The sequence below is a fragment of the Rana temporaria genome, chromosome 1 (assembly GCF_905171775.1).
Source record: "Rana temporaria chromosome 1, aRanTem1.1, whole genome shotgun sequence".
In the NCBI taxonomy this organism is placed as follows: Eukaryota; Metazoa; Chordata; class Amphibia; order Anura; family Ranidae; genus Rana; species Rana temporaria.
In genome coordinates this window covers 207,525,940-207,540,031 of record NC_053489.1, presented here as the reverse complement: position 1 = coordinate 207,540,031, position 14,092 = coordinate 207,525,940, and the positions used below count along the sequence as shown (strand labels likewise).

The 14,092-nt window shown below is 43.0% G+C and overlaps 1 protein-coding gene across 6 annotated transcripts in view; it reads left to right on the top strand.

Moving 5' to 3' along the window:
• SEPTIN5 (septin 5) overlaps window positions 1-14,092 on the top strand; it is a 117,109-nt gene that overhangs the window by 99,923 nt on the left and 3,094 nt on the right. For 4 of the 6 annotated variants that reach the window (XM_040348198.1, XM_040348168.1, XM_040348207.1 and 1 more), the window contains 5 exons: window positions 2,034-2,135; window positions 2,668-2,764; window positions 5,611-5,746; window positions 10,809-10,838; window positions 12,390-12,492. In XM_040348198.1, the coding sequence (XP_040204132.1) occupies window positions 2,034-2,135; window positions 2,668-2,764; window positions 5,611-5,746; window positions 10,809-10,838; window positions 12,390-12,492 (468 nt within the window). The remainder of the gene's footprint in view (window positions 1-2,033; window positions 2,136-2,667; window positions 2,765-5,610; window positions 5,747-10,808; window positions 10,839-12,389; window positions 12,493-14,092) is intronic. The other 2 variants (XM_040348177.1, XM_040348191.1) reach the window with 1 other exon arrangement.

Genomic DNA, 14,092 nt, shown 5'->3' with positions numbered 1-14,092 from the left:
GACATCATCTCCCTCTAATGCGCCTGGGAAATGTATGTCATCATTTCCCAGGATGCAGTGTGCTGTCCAATTATCACTCCCCATCCAAGACTTCCAGGAAGTAAGTGCGTGTAGGCTTCACAATGCCCACAAGCAAAATGACAACGGTGTAGACATAGTTTTATAAACTATCTTTTTTGAATATCTATGCGGATCGGTGGCGGATTGTAAAATAGTAAGTGACCGGATTTATATTATAAAAACGCAGGATGAAAGGACATACATTTAAAAAATGCTAATTGTGGTTGGAACTCCGCTTTAATACCTGTAATACATTTTTTTTGTACAAGATGAATTAGTGGGGCTAAAATTCAAAGTAATGAGACTTCCCAGTTTTTATATTTTACAGTGTGATGTGTGTGAACTGTCCCTCAATCTTTTGCTAAACAGAGCCACCATTGACTTTCCTGTACAATAAATACTTTTTAGTCCTACCTTAAAGTGTATATCCAGACATTTCCCAAATTGTAGGAGCAGCAGTGTTTTGACAGAAAAAAAAATGTCTGATGCATGTAAACACGTGTAAGCGCTTCTAAGTGTGCGTTAATGCTAGGTGTGTTTAAGACTTGAGCGTTAAGTCATTTCAATGGGCAGAATAAATTATTAATCTGGCCAATTAAATGAATTAATGACCAAGCGCTTGACGCACCTAAACATGTTGCACGTTTTTACAAGCATCAAATGTTGTTTCTTCCAAAACAGTGTTTCTAAGAGGAAAGGTGTTTAGGAGAGCTGTGTGCATGAGACCCAACTCTGTCTTGAGACTGTGGGCCAGATTCACGTAGAATCGCGGCGGCGTAACGTATCCTAGATACGTTACACCGCCGCAAGTTTTCATCGCAAATGCCTGATTCACAAAGCACTTGCAATGAAAACTACGCCGGCGGCCTCCGGCGCAAGGCGGGCCAATTCAAATGGGCGTGTGCCATTTAAATTAGGCGCGCTCCCGCGCCGGACCTACTGCGCATGCTCAGTTGCGCAATTCCCGTCGTGCTTTGCGCGCCGTGACGTAATTTTTTCAAACGGCGACGCGCGTAGCGTACTTCCGTATTCCCGGACGTGTTACGCAAACGACGTTAAATTTTAAATTTCTACGCGGGAACGACGGCCATACTTTATACAGCAATACGATTGCTGTGTAAAGTTAGGGCAGGTCAAATAATGACTAACTTTGCGACGGGAAACTTGACTACGGGCGACGTAGCGAACGCGAAAATCCGTCATGAATTGAGGGTCCTATTTGGTCGGGCTGATCGTGTGAAAAGGGCCTAAGACTGCTTTCTCACTGATGTGCTGCGGTTTACTCACACCGCGGGTGCACCTGTGTCTAACCTGCGGGTTAGCTGAACTTTGCCATAGACTCCGCCTGTGGCAAAAGCCGGCGCTGTAGAGGACGCATCGGCTTATGGGGCTCTGCTCCGCAGCCGCTTTCTTCCTCTGCCACCAGCTTCATTCACAACACTGATGTTGCAGTATGGCAGGTCGGCAACCTGCGATCTGGGCTTGCCAAGCCGCCATTCCAGAGTAGGAGGTCGCGGGCCACATCAGAGAGCTCTGCGGGCCACATGTGGCCCCCGGGCCACTGGTTGGCCACCCCTGTTGTAGGGGGAAGGTGAGAGACCAGTACTGTGAATAGTATCATGTGGTCACAGCAATCACATGGTGCCCAGCCCCTTGGACAGGGTCTCTGTATACCCAGCTGTCTAATGAAAGCTCAAAACACAGCGGATGCCCAATGCCTATTTATTCAATGCCATTCATAAATGACTTTGGATAAATAAAGGGCCATCAATGCACAGTTGATAAATGCACCACAATAAGTGGTTAAATATAATTTGTGCGCAGACTGTTAGGGCGTCAAGGCACCAACATTGTTTTGCTTGTAAAGATATCAAATGTGAAGAGGGACTTATTTGATAAGACTTTTCGAAGAATTACCTTTGTCTGGAAAGTTTTCTGCATTTCATAGCAAGCCTTTTTTTTTACTTTGACAGGTCAGAGAGGAAATTGAAAAGTTTGGAATAAAAGTATATCAGTTCCCAGAATGTGACTCAGATGAAGATGATGAATTTAAACAGCAGGACAAGGAACTGAAGGTAACACAAGACACGACGACTGAGTGCGCCATCTTCTTTCCATGCTGCACTGCTGAACCCATGGAGGATGCTAGCACAAATAGTTTTAAAATGTGGAGAACAAATTTGATCCTTGCAAGGTCCACTTATTAGTAAATGACTTACTTTACCCCCATATTTAGCATTGCAGGATGTGACATCACTGTGTTTCAAGCAAGATTCCTGGGGAACGATGAGTACCCCAAATCTCAGGAGAAGATAAGAGCATCTCCTTCTGAGGTATAGGATCCTCATTTTTTCTGGGATCTTTCCTGAAGGACCTTGATATGACTCTTGTCTAGGTGCCGTAGGTGAAAAACATATGGGTAAAGTAAGTGTATGTTCTAACTTTTTTCCTTCCAGGAACAATTTTGCTTTTATAACTTTTAAAACCGAACCTCTGCAAAGATCTCTTCAATGTAAAATATATTGTACTTACCACACTGTAAAATCTGAAGTGTTTTACTTGGGTCTCTCGTCCGAAATAATAACATGTATCTGTTTTGTACCTAAGGAAAGTGCTCCATTTGCTGTAATTGGAAGCAATACAGTGGTAGAGGCCAAAGGTCAGAGGGTACGAGGTCGCCTCTATCCATGGGGCATTGTGGAAGGTAAGTTATCAGTAATGAAGTTTACCTAGCTCAAGTCATTCAAGTAAGTCAACTGGAACATCCAAGAGGCAGAACAGTTATGTATTTTGTAGGTTAATCTTATCAGTACAAGATATTAGAGTTTTATATTTTTTTATTATGTGCAGGTTAATTGTTGTCATTTATTTAGTTTGGTAAATATAACATACTGTATTTGCATATGAAATATTTAAATTTTCAGCCAAGAGGTGGCGCTCTAGGCTAATTATTACCAGGGCAAATTGTCCCCCTATTATTTGTTTACAGTGCTCAATAGCTTGAATTTAAAGTGGATGTAAACCCTCACATATAGCCAGTGAAGTGAACAGCCTTAGATGATGCACAGGGATGAAAAAAATCTCCCTACATAAGTTTTACATGTATATCTGTTGCCTTCAGCTTCCTAGACTCTTTAGAAAGTGCACGTCCTGTTAGAAATTTTCCTTCCTGTTCCAGCAGTGGGAGGGGAGTCTGGACATACACTTTGTGTGAGCTGATTGAAGGAAAGGGACACCCGCCCCCCCTTCCTCCACATAGGCAGAGAAAGGAAGAAATTTGCAGAGCTGTACTGTGAATAGACACGCTCTCTGCTTATATGTCTCTAAGTTACCTCCCCCACACACATTTCCAGCTGTATTTATTTCCTTTGGAGAGCTTGTCAGAAGCTATCATGCTGATAACAGAGGAATGGAGTAGCAGAAAGACACAGGACTTAGGGTTTGGTGAGAGATAAGTAAACACTACAGATATATGTGCCCAGGTCAGATTTCATGAATGGGGTTTACATCCACTTTAAGTTAATGCACACAGACAGGTGAACTAGTCAGACGAGAAATGAAAAAAGACTACCCATCTCTTCCCCTCCCTGGCTGCTTTATTCATACTGAGCCATAAGTAGATTCAGTCTCTCGCTTTTATTTCTGATGCCTTTGGTGATCAGGACAATTGGAGAGGGTGAATCAGGGACATAGGCAGCAAAAAAACCTGATAGTGGTTCGAACCCCTCACTTCTTTTATAAAACAAACAAAACAAAAAAATTGCCTTTAGTTACACTTTAGGGAATGTTCATGTGTACTGTATATACAGTATACTATAGCCTTAGGGTTTGTTGCAGTGTTTCCGAAATCACAGTGGCTTTAAAAGCATGTTTGACCCCAAAAAAAAGATGTCAGCCCAAAGGTATTAGTGTGTGTCTGTCAAAGGTTCCTGCAAATAGCGTAATCATCAATTCCATCCATTTCAACCTACAATTATTTTCCCATGGAGGCTCAGCCAGTGAGTGCCACCTTTGTTTCAGCAATGCCAGTAGTGATTGATTGGTAAAGTCCATTTCAAATTGTTTATAAATTCTGAATACTCATTAACATGTATATAATGTAAAGGGAAAACATATAATACATCAGTTTAAACTAAACTATAACCTCTCAGAAAAACATAATATAGCTGACCCAAATGCTAAATAAGTTTGATTTATTTGTATGCTTTGCACACTCTGGCCACTAGGGGTAGATTTTTTTCTGCCTATATAATACCAATTGCAGAGCTGACTTGCCATTAGATTGACCATATACAGTGTCATTCGTTAGAAGGATTTCCTCTTCCAAGCATACACTTGGGCTTCTCAGCTCAATATGCTTTAAACATGTATATTCTGCATCCTTTAAAGTGGTTGTTAAGCCACGCTAACCGGTTTGCACCATCAGCACTGCCTCCTATTGTAGTGTCCCCCTCTGTGTGTGATTTATAAAAATAAATTATGCAAATACCTAATTTCAGAGCCAAGATCGCAATCACATGACCGGTCGGATCTCTCCTTTCCTCCTTTGACAGATGCAGCAAGAGGGGCAAGATTCCCCCGCTGACGTCAGTCAGGAGGGAAGGAGAGATCTGGCTGGTCATGTGATCGCGATCTCCGCTCTGAAATTAGGTATTTATAGCATTTATATTTATAAAGCATACACAGAGGGTGACACTATAATAGGAGGCAGCACGGACGGTGCATACAGGTTAGTGTTATTCAAGCAGGGTGGGGACGCACTGTCACAAGCTGACAGGCAGAGAGGAAAGGGGAAGAGTAGGACAGATAGCAGCAGGGCTGCGGATGACGGAGGCACGTCAACTGACCACGGCGTCAGGGCTTAGCAGCCATGATACACCGTGGTCAGTTTACATAGGGGAGGGTAGAAACTGGCAGGATCCACCAGGATTTTTAGGTGTTACAGGAGGCCAAATGACACATCACAAGCTCTGTGTAATAACATGCTTTAAAGGAGCAGGATCCATTTTTTTGGGGGAGTTAACAAACGCTTTAAATATTTATCATATGCTAACACTTACAGATTCTGGTGGCTGAGGAGTAGGCAGAAGAGATGGCTGCCTTGGGCATTTGAGCAAGGGGGGAGGGGTGCAAAAAAGGCAGGACCTTAAAACCTATCCTGCTGCAGTAGTTCACTGCTCATGGGTGGGTGGTACACTTTGGCCTTTTTGCCTTGGGTGCTAAAGGACTTTCTGCCATCACAGACCTGAAGAGAAACCTCCTCTATGGGGAAACAGATCTTTAAAACCAAGCACAAAACAAAATGATTGGCTGTTATTGTCCTATAACTATCTTTGGTTAAATTGAGGCAGAATAAATGCATGCCTGTGTAAAATATTTGGTTTAAGGGCTCCTATAGTTGTATATGAACATGGCTATTATAGTGCATCCATGCACATAGAAGTATTTAGCTCTGCAATTCAGTTCCTTTATTTTGTAGCCTGTATGTCAATATAAGTGGGTTGTAGTCCTGTTTGCTTCTATTCACACATGTTCCCTGTTTGTCTGCAGTGGAGAACCAGGCACACTGTGACTTTGTGAAGCTGCGAAACATGCTGATTCGGACACACATGCACGATCTTAAAGATGTAACATGTGATGTGCATTATGAAAACTACAGAGCACAGTGCATACAGCAGATGACTAGGTATGTCATATATTTGTGGTGGTGGTGGATTATTACATGTTCTCATATGAAGGGAGCCGGGGGTGGTGGATTGTTACATGTGCTGTGTAGTGGAAGCAGTGGGGGATATCACATGTGTTGCATGCTAGGAGTTGGGGGCTTGTTGCATGTGCTGTGTGGTGGTACTGGGGAGGAGAGTGTTTTACATGTGGTGCTGGTGAAGGGGGGGAGGGGTTAGATGTGCTGCTTGGTGGGATTAGAGGGGTTATTGTTACATGTGCTGTGTGGTGGGAGCAGAGTAAGGATGGTGGATTTGTTACATATTCTATGTGGTGGATTGGGAAGGAGGGGAGGTTCATCATTACATCTGGAGTGTGGTGGAAAAAAGGAAAAGATTCCAAGCATGCGTCAAATTGTGGTTAGAGGGTGGTTGACATGTGCTGTGTGGTTGGGGAGGGGTGTTGTAACATGTATTGTGTAGTTGAAAGGAGAGTTGTTGTCACATATGCTTTGTGGTTGGGAAGGGGTATTGTCACATATACTGTGTTGCTGGAGGGGGAATTTTTGTCACATGCGCTTACATTTGCTTTGTGGTTAGAGAGGGATGTTGTTACATGTGCTGTGTGGTTGGAGGGGGCTGTTGTCACGTGTGCTTTATAGTTGGAGAGGGGTGTTGCCACATGTGATGTGTGGCTGGAGGGGGGTGTTGTCACATATGCTGTGTTGCTCTAGGAGGCTTGTTGTTACATGTGTTGTGTGGTTGTAAATGGTGTTGTCCCATGTTCTGTGTGGTTGGGGGAGGGGCGGGTGTTGTCACATGTGCTGTGTGGTTGGGGGAGAGGCGGGTTTTGTCACATGTGCTCTGTGGTTGAAGGGTTTGTTTTCAAATGTGCTGTGTGGTTTGGGAAGAGGGGGGTGTTTTCACATGTTCTGTGTGGTTGGGGGAGAGAGGGGTGTTGTCACATGTGCTGTGTGGTTGGGGGGGGAGTGGGTGTTTTCATGTGTGCTGTGTGGTTGAAGGGTTTGTTGTCACATGTGCTTTCAAGTTGGACAGGTGTTTTATTACATGCGATGTGTGGTTGAAGGGAGGTATTGTCTCATGTGCTGTGTTGCTCTAGGGGGCTTGTTGATACATGTATTGTGTGGTTGGAGAGAGGTGTAGTCTCATGTGCTATGTGGTTGGAGGAGATGTTTTCACATATGATGTGGTTAAAGGGTTTGTTGACCAAGTGCTGTGTGGTTGGAGGCTGTTGTTGTCACATGTGCTGTGTGGTTGGGGGCAGTTGTTGTCACATGTGCTGTGTGGTTGGAGGCAGTTGTTGTCACATGTGCTGTGTGGTTTAAGGGTTTGTTGTCACATGTGCTGTGTGGTTTAAGGGTTTGTTGTCACATGTGCTGTGTGGTTGAAGGGTTTGTTGTCACATGTGCTGTGTGGTTGGAGGCAGTTGTTGTCACATGTGCTGTGTGGTTTAAGGGTTTGTTGTCACATGTGCTGTGTGGTTTAAGGGTTTGTTGTCACATGTGCTGTGTGGTTGAAGGGTTTGTTGTCACATGTGCTGTGTGGTTGGAGGCAGTTGTTGTCACATGTGCTGTGTGGTTTAAGGGTTTGTTGTCACATGTGCTGTGTGGTTTAAGGGTTTGTTGTCACATGTGCTGTGTGGTTGAAGGGTTTGTTGTCACATGTGCTGTGTGGTTGAAGGGTTTGTTGTCACATGTGCTGTGTGGTTGGAGGCAGTTGTTGTCACATGTGCTGTGTGGTTTAAGGGTTTGTTGTCACATGTGCTGTGTGGTTTAAAGGTTTGTTGTCACATGTGCTGTGTGGTTGAAGGGTTTGTTGACACGTGTACTGTGTGGTTGGAGGGGAGTTTTTGTCATGTGCTGTGAGGTTGTTGTTGTTACATGTGTTGTGTGGTTGAGGCGGGTTGTTCTCAGATTTGCTTTGTGGTTGAAAGAGGGGGGAGGGGGGGCGGTGTTGTTACATGTTCTGTGTGGTGGGAGTTTTTTTTTTGGTCACATGTTCTGTGTGGTGGGAGGGGGGGGGGGGGTTGTTGTCACATGTTCTGTGTGGTGGGAGGGGGGTTGTTGTCACATATTCCATGTGGTGGGAGGGGGGTTGTTGTCACATATTCCATGTGGTGGGAGGGGGGTTGTTGTCACATGTTCCGTGTGGTGGGAGGGGGGTGTTGTTGTCACATGTTCTGTGTGGCGGGAGGGGGGTTGTTGTCACATGTTCCGTGTGGCGGGAGGGGGGTTGTTGTCACATGTTCCGTGTGGTGGGAGGGGGGTTGTTGTCACATGTTCTGTGTGGCGGGAGGGGGGTTGTTGTCACATGTTCCGTGTGGTGGGAGGGGGGTTGTTGTCACATGTTCTGTGTGGTGGGAGGGGGGTTGTTGTCACATGTTCCGTGTGGTGGGAGGGGGGGTTGTTGCCACATGTTCCGTGTGGTGGGAGGGGGGTTGTTGTCACATGTTCTGTGTGGCGGGAGGGGGGTTGTTGTCACATGTTCTGTGTGGCGGGAGGGTTATAACAAAGACTTGACAACAGTCTCTGAGCTGCAATGGGCAACTGCTCTCAAGTTGTTACTCCATGAGGAGAGTGTGCCTACTGGTTCCCATATAGATCTGTGAAATCACTGTTTTCTCTGAGTCCCTCTAAGTTTTATCCTGAGTTGAGCCCTAATGAAGTGGAAGTGATTAATGTGTTTATATGACCTTTTACCTACAAGAAAAATGATTGTGGACTCTTATCTGGTTTTGGTCTGGAGCTTCTTTCTGTATTTCTATGACTTGAGCTAGTGCTGGGTGCCCATCAAGGGAAACCCTGCTGTGTGGGAGAACTTGTCATAGCTATTGAGCTTTTGAGGTTTAACTTCATCTGATTACATGTACTTCTTTAAGTATGATGTTCTGAAGTTCATGTGACTGATTTACTTATGCCTCATACACACGACCGTTTTTCACAACAAGAAAACTGCCATTTTTTATATTGGTCGAGAAAACCGTTCCTGTGTTTTCACCCTCGAAGTTTTCTCAACGAAAAAACTGCCCACAAAAAAAAATGAAACCAGCTCTCTTTTTTCTCGTCGTGTTTCACGTCAGTCTTTTTCTCGTCGCAAAAAAACGATCGTGTGTATGCTTCTCAGAGGAGGAAAAAACACGCATGCTCAGAATCTAGTATGAGACAAGAACTCTCATTCTGGTAAAACTAGCCTTCAGAAAGGAGATAGCACATTCGTCACGCTGTAACGGACTGAAAAGCACGAAGACTGAAAAGCATGAATCGTCTCTCACCAAACTTTTACTAACACGAGGATCAGCTAAAGCAGCCCAAAGGGTGGCGCCATTTGAAAGGAACTTCCCCTTTATAGTCCCGTCGTACGTGTTGTACGTCACCGTGCTTTGGTCGGACTTTTTTTGCATGAATGTGTGTATGCAAGTCAGGCTGGAGAGGAATCACGACATGAAAAACTATGGGTTTTTGAACGACAAGAAAAACGATGGTGTGTACGCGGCATAACAGTAAATGTTTGAACATGCCCCTTAATTTACTTGCAGAAATGTATTGGAAAACAAAGCTTTAATTTAATTTTTGGAACTCAGGCAGGTTGCAGGGATTTTAGAATGGAGTCCTGTAGTCAGCCAATCATATGGCATCTATGCCACCACCACCAAGATTTTCACAGATTATTGCAGAGCAGGGCCAGTCCGAATCCACTCTACTCAAAGGGTAAGTTCACCAAAAAATCTGTAAGGTGAACCTGCACAGGGCCCCCTCCTTACACCCCCCCCCCCATCCCGCTGATCTGGATTGCAGTGATCTTCCGTTCTGAGCCCCGGTATAGCAATGTCAGGGGTCCGGGGCTTAGAAATCCCTGCAGCTGAATCTCCAAAACTTATCCCTTCAGGAGGGACATTTCAGAGCACTCTAATTTGTTGGTAACCTGACCAATCAGAACTTGCATAGCCTGTCCTGTCAGCGAGGAAAAAGACACTTGAATGCAGAGGGATTTCTAAGCCCTGGACCCCTGAGGTGGCTATAGCAGGGCTCAGAATGGGAGATTGACGCTCAACAGGTCATGGGGACTGGGGGGGATGAGGAGGGGGTCCTGTGTAAGTTCACCATACAGATTTTTCTGTAAAGGTGAACTTACACTTTAAAGAAGAAGTTTGGCCAAAGCTCTTCTGGGGAACACAGGAGTGCACTTAGTTCGGCACTCCTGTGACCCAGATTCAGCTGACAGACGGCTAAAGCCTGATGTTGACTGATGTCACAAAGCCAGTCCAGGCTCTGCAGGGATCCTGACAATAACATTGGCATCCACCCAGATGTATGACCGGCAGCTGAATCAACCTCTCAGAATGCTGCTGAGAGACTGAGCTAGCCTCTCCTATCCCCTGTACAGCCCAGCACTCAGAGGGGCAGAGCAGAGAGCAAAGGACTGAAGGGGAACGATGAGAAGAGAAAGGGGACGGGGAAGGAAAGAGGCAACAGACGGACAAAAGAAACAATCAGGAGGGGGAGGTGTCGGTAGGAAGGACATTCCAAGCTTAGTACCTGACCCTTCACCCAAACAAAGATATTATAGGTGGACCACCTATGGTCAAGGTCCAATGGGACCATACCTTTTTAAATTTCCAGGGGCATCCCTATTTATATACGTCAACTGATACAGAGGGAGGGCCGCATTCACCATAGCCTGCCACAAGGACACTTCATGTTGCATCAAGGACAACCATTTCATCAGAATCTCTTTTTTTGCATAGTAAAGGAGATACGATATTAATACACTCCCAAAACATATGTCCCCTATAATGGGGACAGAGGGAGTCCCAATCCAGGAGCATTCTATGCAGCCTAGAGGGAATATAGTTTACCCAAGTTACAATCTTCCTTGACCATACTAAACAAGACATATAATTACAATCTCAAGAAGGTAACCATAGTTATGATATAAATGATCATAAAAAAGTTGGTTTTATGTATTTATTTTTTTACATTTTTTCAAACGTCTGATATTGTTAACCTATAGTACAAACAATTCACTAGTTCTGAATAATTCAGTATTACATTTTGTCTTTTCAAGGCATGAAGAAACGCAGAGCACTGCAGAAAGGTTAGGGGTTAAATCACATCATATTTTTAGATTACTGATAACATATTTATATTATAATGCTTCTAAGTGTGGGGTAAAATGGTTCCTACTAACAGTACCTTATGAATCTAATATATTATCTACAAATAATAACAATTAATCAAAGCTAAAGTGTAAATACCTTTACTCATTGTGTAGATGCTCTCCTTCTTATGACACCTTTGGATATCCTTTTATCGTTTCTTTTGTAATATAGAAGTGAATGTAAAACCAGCGTGACTGATGTTGTATAGCAGTGCCAGTGTATCACATGGTGTCCTGGGAAGTGTTCCTCTATGGTCTTGGGATTTTTCTCAGTAGAGTCAAATATGTTGATTACTGGAAAGGAGAATGTTCACGTTGCAAAGTGAATGTTCATTTCATAAATAAAGTGAAGCGTTTGGGCCCCTAGTCATGTGCAGGTGAATTGAAAGGTCATGATTTGACATTTGAAGTGAAAACTTCACTTTATTTCTCAAAAAACAAAATCTAATGTTCGACTTCTAACAATCAGGTTAATTGGAAACTTTTTGTTCGATCAGAGATAATCAGTTATCGTACTCTAACAGAGGGGGTTTCCTCTCCACCTTGCTTGTGTGGATGGGGGAATCCATTTTGTTTTCTTCAATTAGCCCGCTGATTGACATAAAAAGTCATCTATGGCCAGCTTTAGTTGCATGTGCCTATGGTCTACATCAGTGGTCTCCAAACTGCGGCCCTTTGCTTGCTTTTATCTGGCTCTTAATTCCTATTACTGGCATCAACAAAGGGGCACTCTTCTTCCCACTGACACCAACAAAGGGGCATAATTCCTATTACTGACATCAACAAAGGGGCACTCTTCTTCCCACTGACACCAACAAAGGGGCATAATTCCTATTACTGACATCAACAAAGGGGCAATATTCCTCCCACTGACACCAACAATGGGGCATTATTCCTCCCACTGACACCAACAAGGCGGCATAATTCCTTCCATTGACACCAATGATGGTGCACTATTCTTCCCCCTAATGCAAAAGATGCCCTGTTTACTCCCACTAACACCAGTTCTACTCCCAATAGCCAGTCTGGCCCCCCTAAAGTCTGAAGGACAGTAAACTGGCACTTTGTTTAGAAAGTTTGGAGTCTCATAGTCACCACTTTACTCTCCTGAACAGTCTGTCCCCTCTGTGCATACACAGAAAATTCATATTCATTCCTGTGGATAGGCCATCTATTATGCATCTCTCCATAGGAAGAAGTGATGTTTGTTGGATGCAAGTACAGATCAGCTGGTAGAGTTTGCCATGGCAGCTATGCAGCTCCCCATAGTGTGGATCTGACAGGTGCATAGGTGATTATAAGACTTTGGGAGGGGGGAACTTAAAGGATAACTATATGAAAGTATAATTTTACTTTAAAGAACATTTACACCACAAGATCTAAAGCACTGCATGCAACAAGTCACGCAGAAAAATACATCTTACCCAGCTCCTCCATTGTAAACCAATATAAACCACCTTATACTCTTGTGTTTTGTTTTTCTTACAGTAAACTTACTCAGGATAACAGGATAGAGAGTCCAATTCCTATCCTTCCTCTGCCAACACCTGATGCTGAAACAGAGAAACTCATAAAAATGAAGGATGAAGAGGTCAGTATCATTTCTGTTTCCTCCTCTGACTAATGGCAATCTTGGTGGTATTTTTTATTTTATTGTGAGGTTTGCTGTTACCTGTTATATTCAAGACTTCCAACAAGTTTTGAAGGCTGCCAATATCATCTTCCTAGACATGGTGCTTGGGGAAGAGCACTGCATAACATGGCATCTCCATCCCAGAACTAACCCTACTTTTACGAGTCATGCATTGGTGGTTTCCAGTTCTGGAAGGTAGAATCCACTTTCATCGATAAGAGCTATTGTGACACGTCCTTTAGTTTTAATTGCATATTTTCAAATCACAAAAGGGAACGTTAAAAAGTTACAAGTCTGTACAATGGCCACTAGATGGCGCTAAGTATCATAGGAGTTTCTTATACATACATAGCTCCATCTAGTGAACAAATGCAGCATTTACTTTTTAAAACCAATAATTTGCACAGAATATAGCGTATTTACACAGAAGGAATGTACATAAACTTTAACTGGGTGAAAGGTTATGCATATGCTTATAACTCAATCCCTTAGCATTGATAATACTATTGTATGTCTTAATCGTGGGCATACTGCAGCTTTAAACAATACATCCTCCTGCACTTTTTTATAGCACAGATATGTGACTTACAAATGTGCTTTTACTTCTGGACTTTGAAGAAAGTAAAGCCCCAGACATTTTAATTACTGTGGAAAAACAAATGTAAGGCAGATGAGGAAACCTGTTAGATGACATTGACAGCTTTTCTGACGAGACTTCTGGACTGTCCTCTGCAGTATTTTGCAGAAAATAATCTAAAGGACACTGAAGGTGCACCACCACGCTTTGCATTTTATGAATAAAGTGTGCAGTATCCAATCACAGTTCAACTAGGCTCCTTAGCCCAATAAGTAAGTTTCTAAAGTGGCATGTTATGCCTGATAAGATTAGCCGAGTCTAAAATAGCAGTAGACATAAAGAAAATAAAGTATATAGCTACATAAAGTAATTGCAGGCACAAAAATAATTCATAATATGTTCTCAAAATCTAAAATATAAATTCAGGTAATAGTGGGTAAAAGGTGCAAGTTACATTTAAAGCACCTTTCTGTAGTTATAGTTAATGAGATTACAGCAGTTAATTATGTTTTTGGAAATCATTCAGTCAGTGAATTAATAATAATATAATATTGGACTTATTTAACCCAAGATTCTTTTTTATAGAGTGTTTACCAGTTAATAATAATGAGTATTATTTATATGGACTGACTTGCTATATTATTTATTTTTAATAATTTTCCTTTAACACATGCAGCTGCAATGACCCCTTTTCAGATTTCGAAGTGTCTCAGAGTTTTCGAGTTCCTGCAAATGTGCATAGAGATAACTAAGTTCTGCAGAGCCTAAATAGAAGATAGTTTTATTTACCGTATTTATCGGCGTATAACACGCACAGACATATAACGCGCACCCTAACTTTAAGAGGGAAGTTTCAGGAAAAAAAGGTTCCACAGCCCCCTGCGTATAACACGCAGGCACAGTTTACCCTCTATTTTCAGTAAAAAAGTGAGTGTTATACGCCAATAAATACAGGCCCGGATTCAGAAAGCAGTTACGATG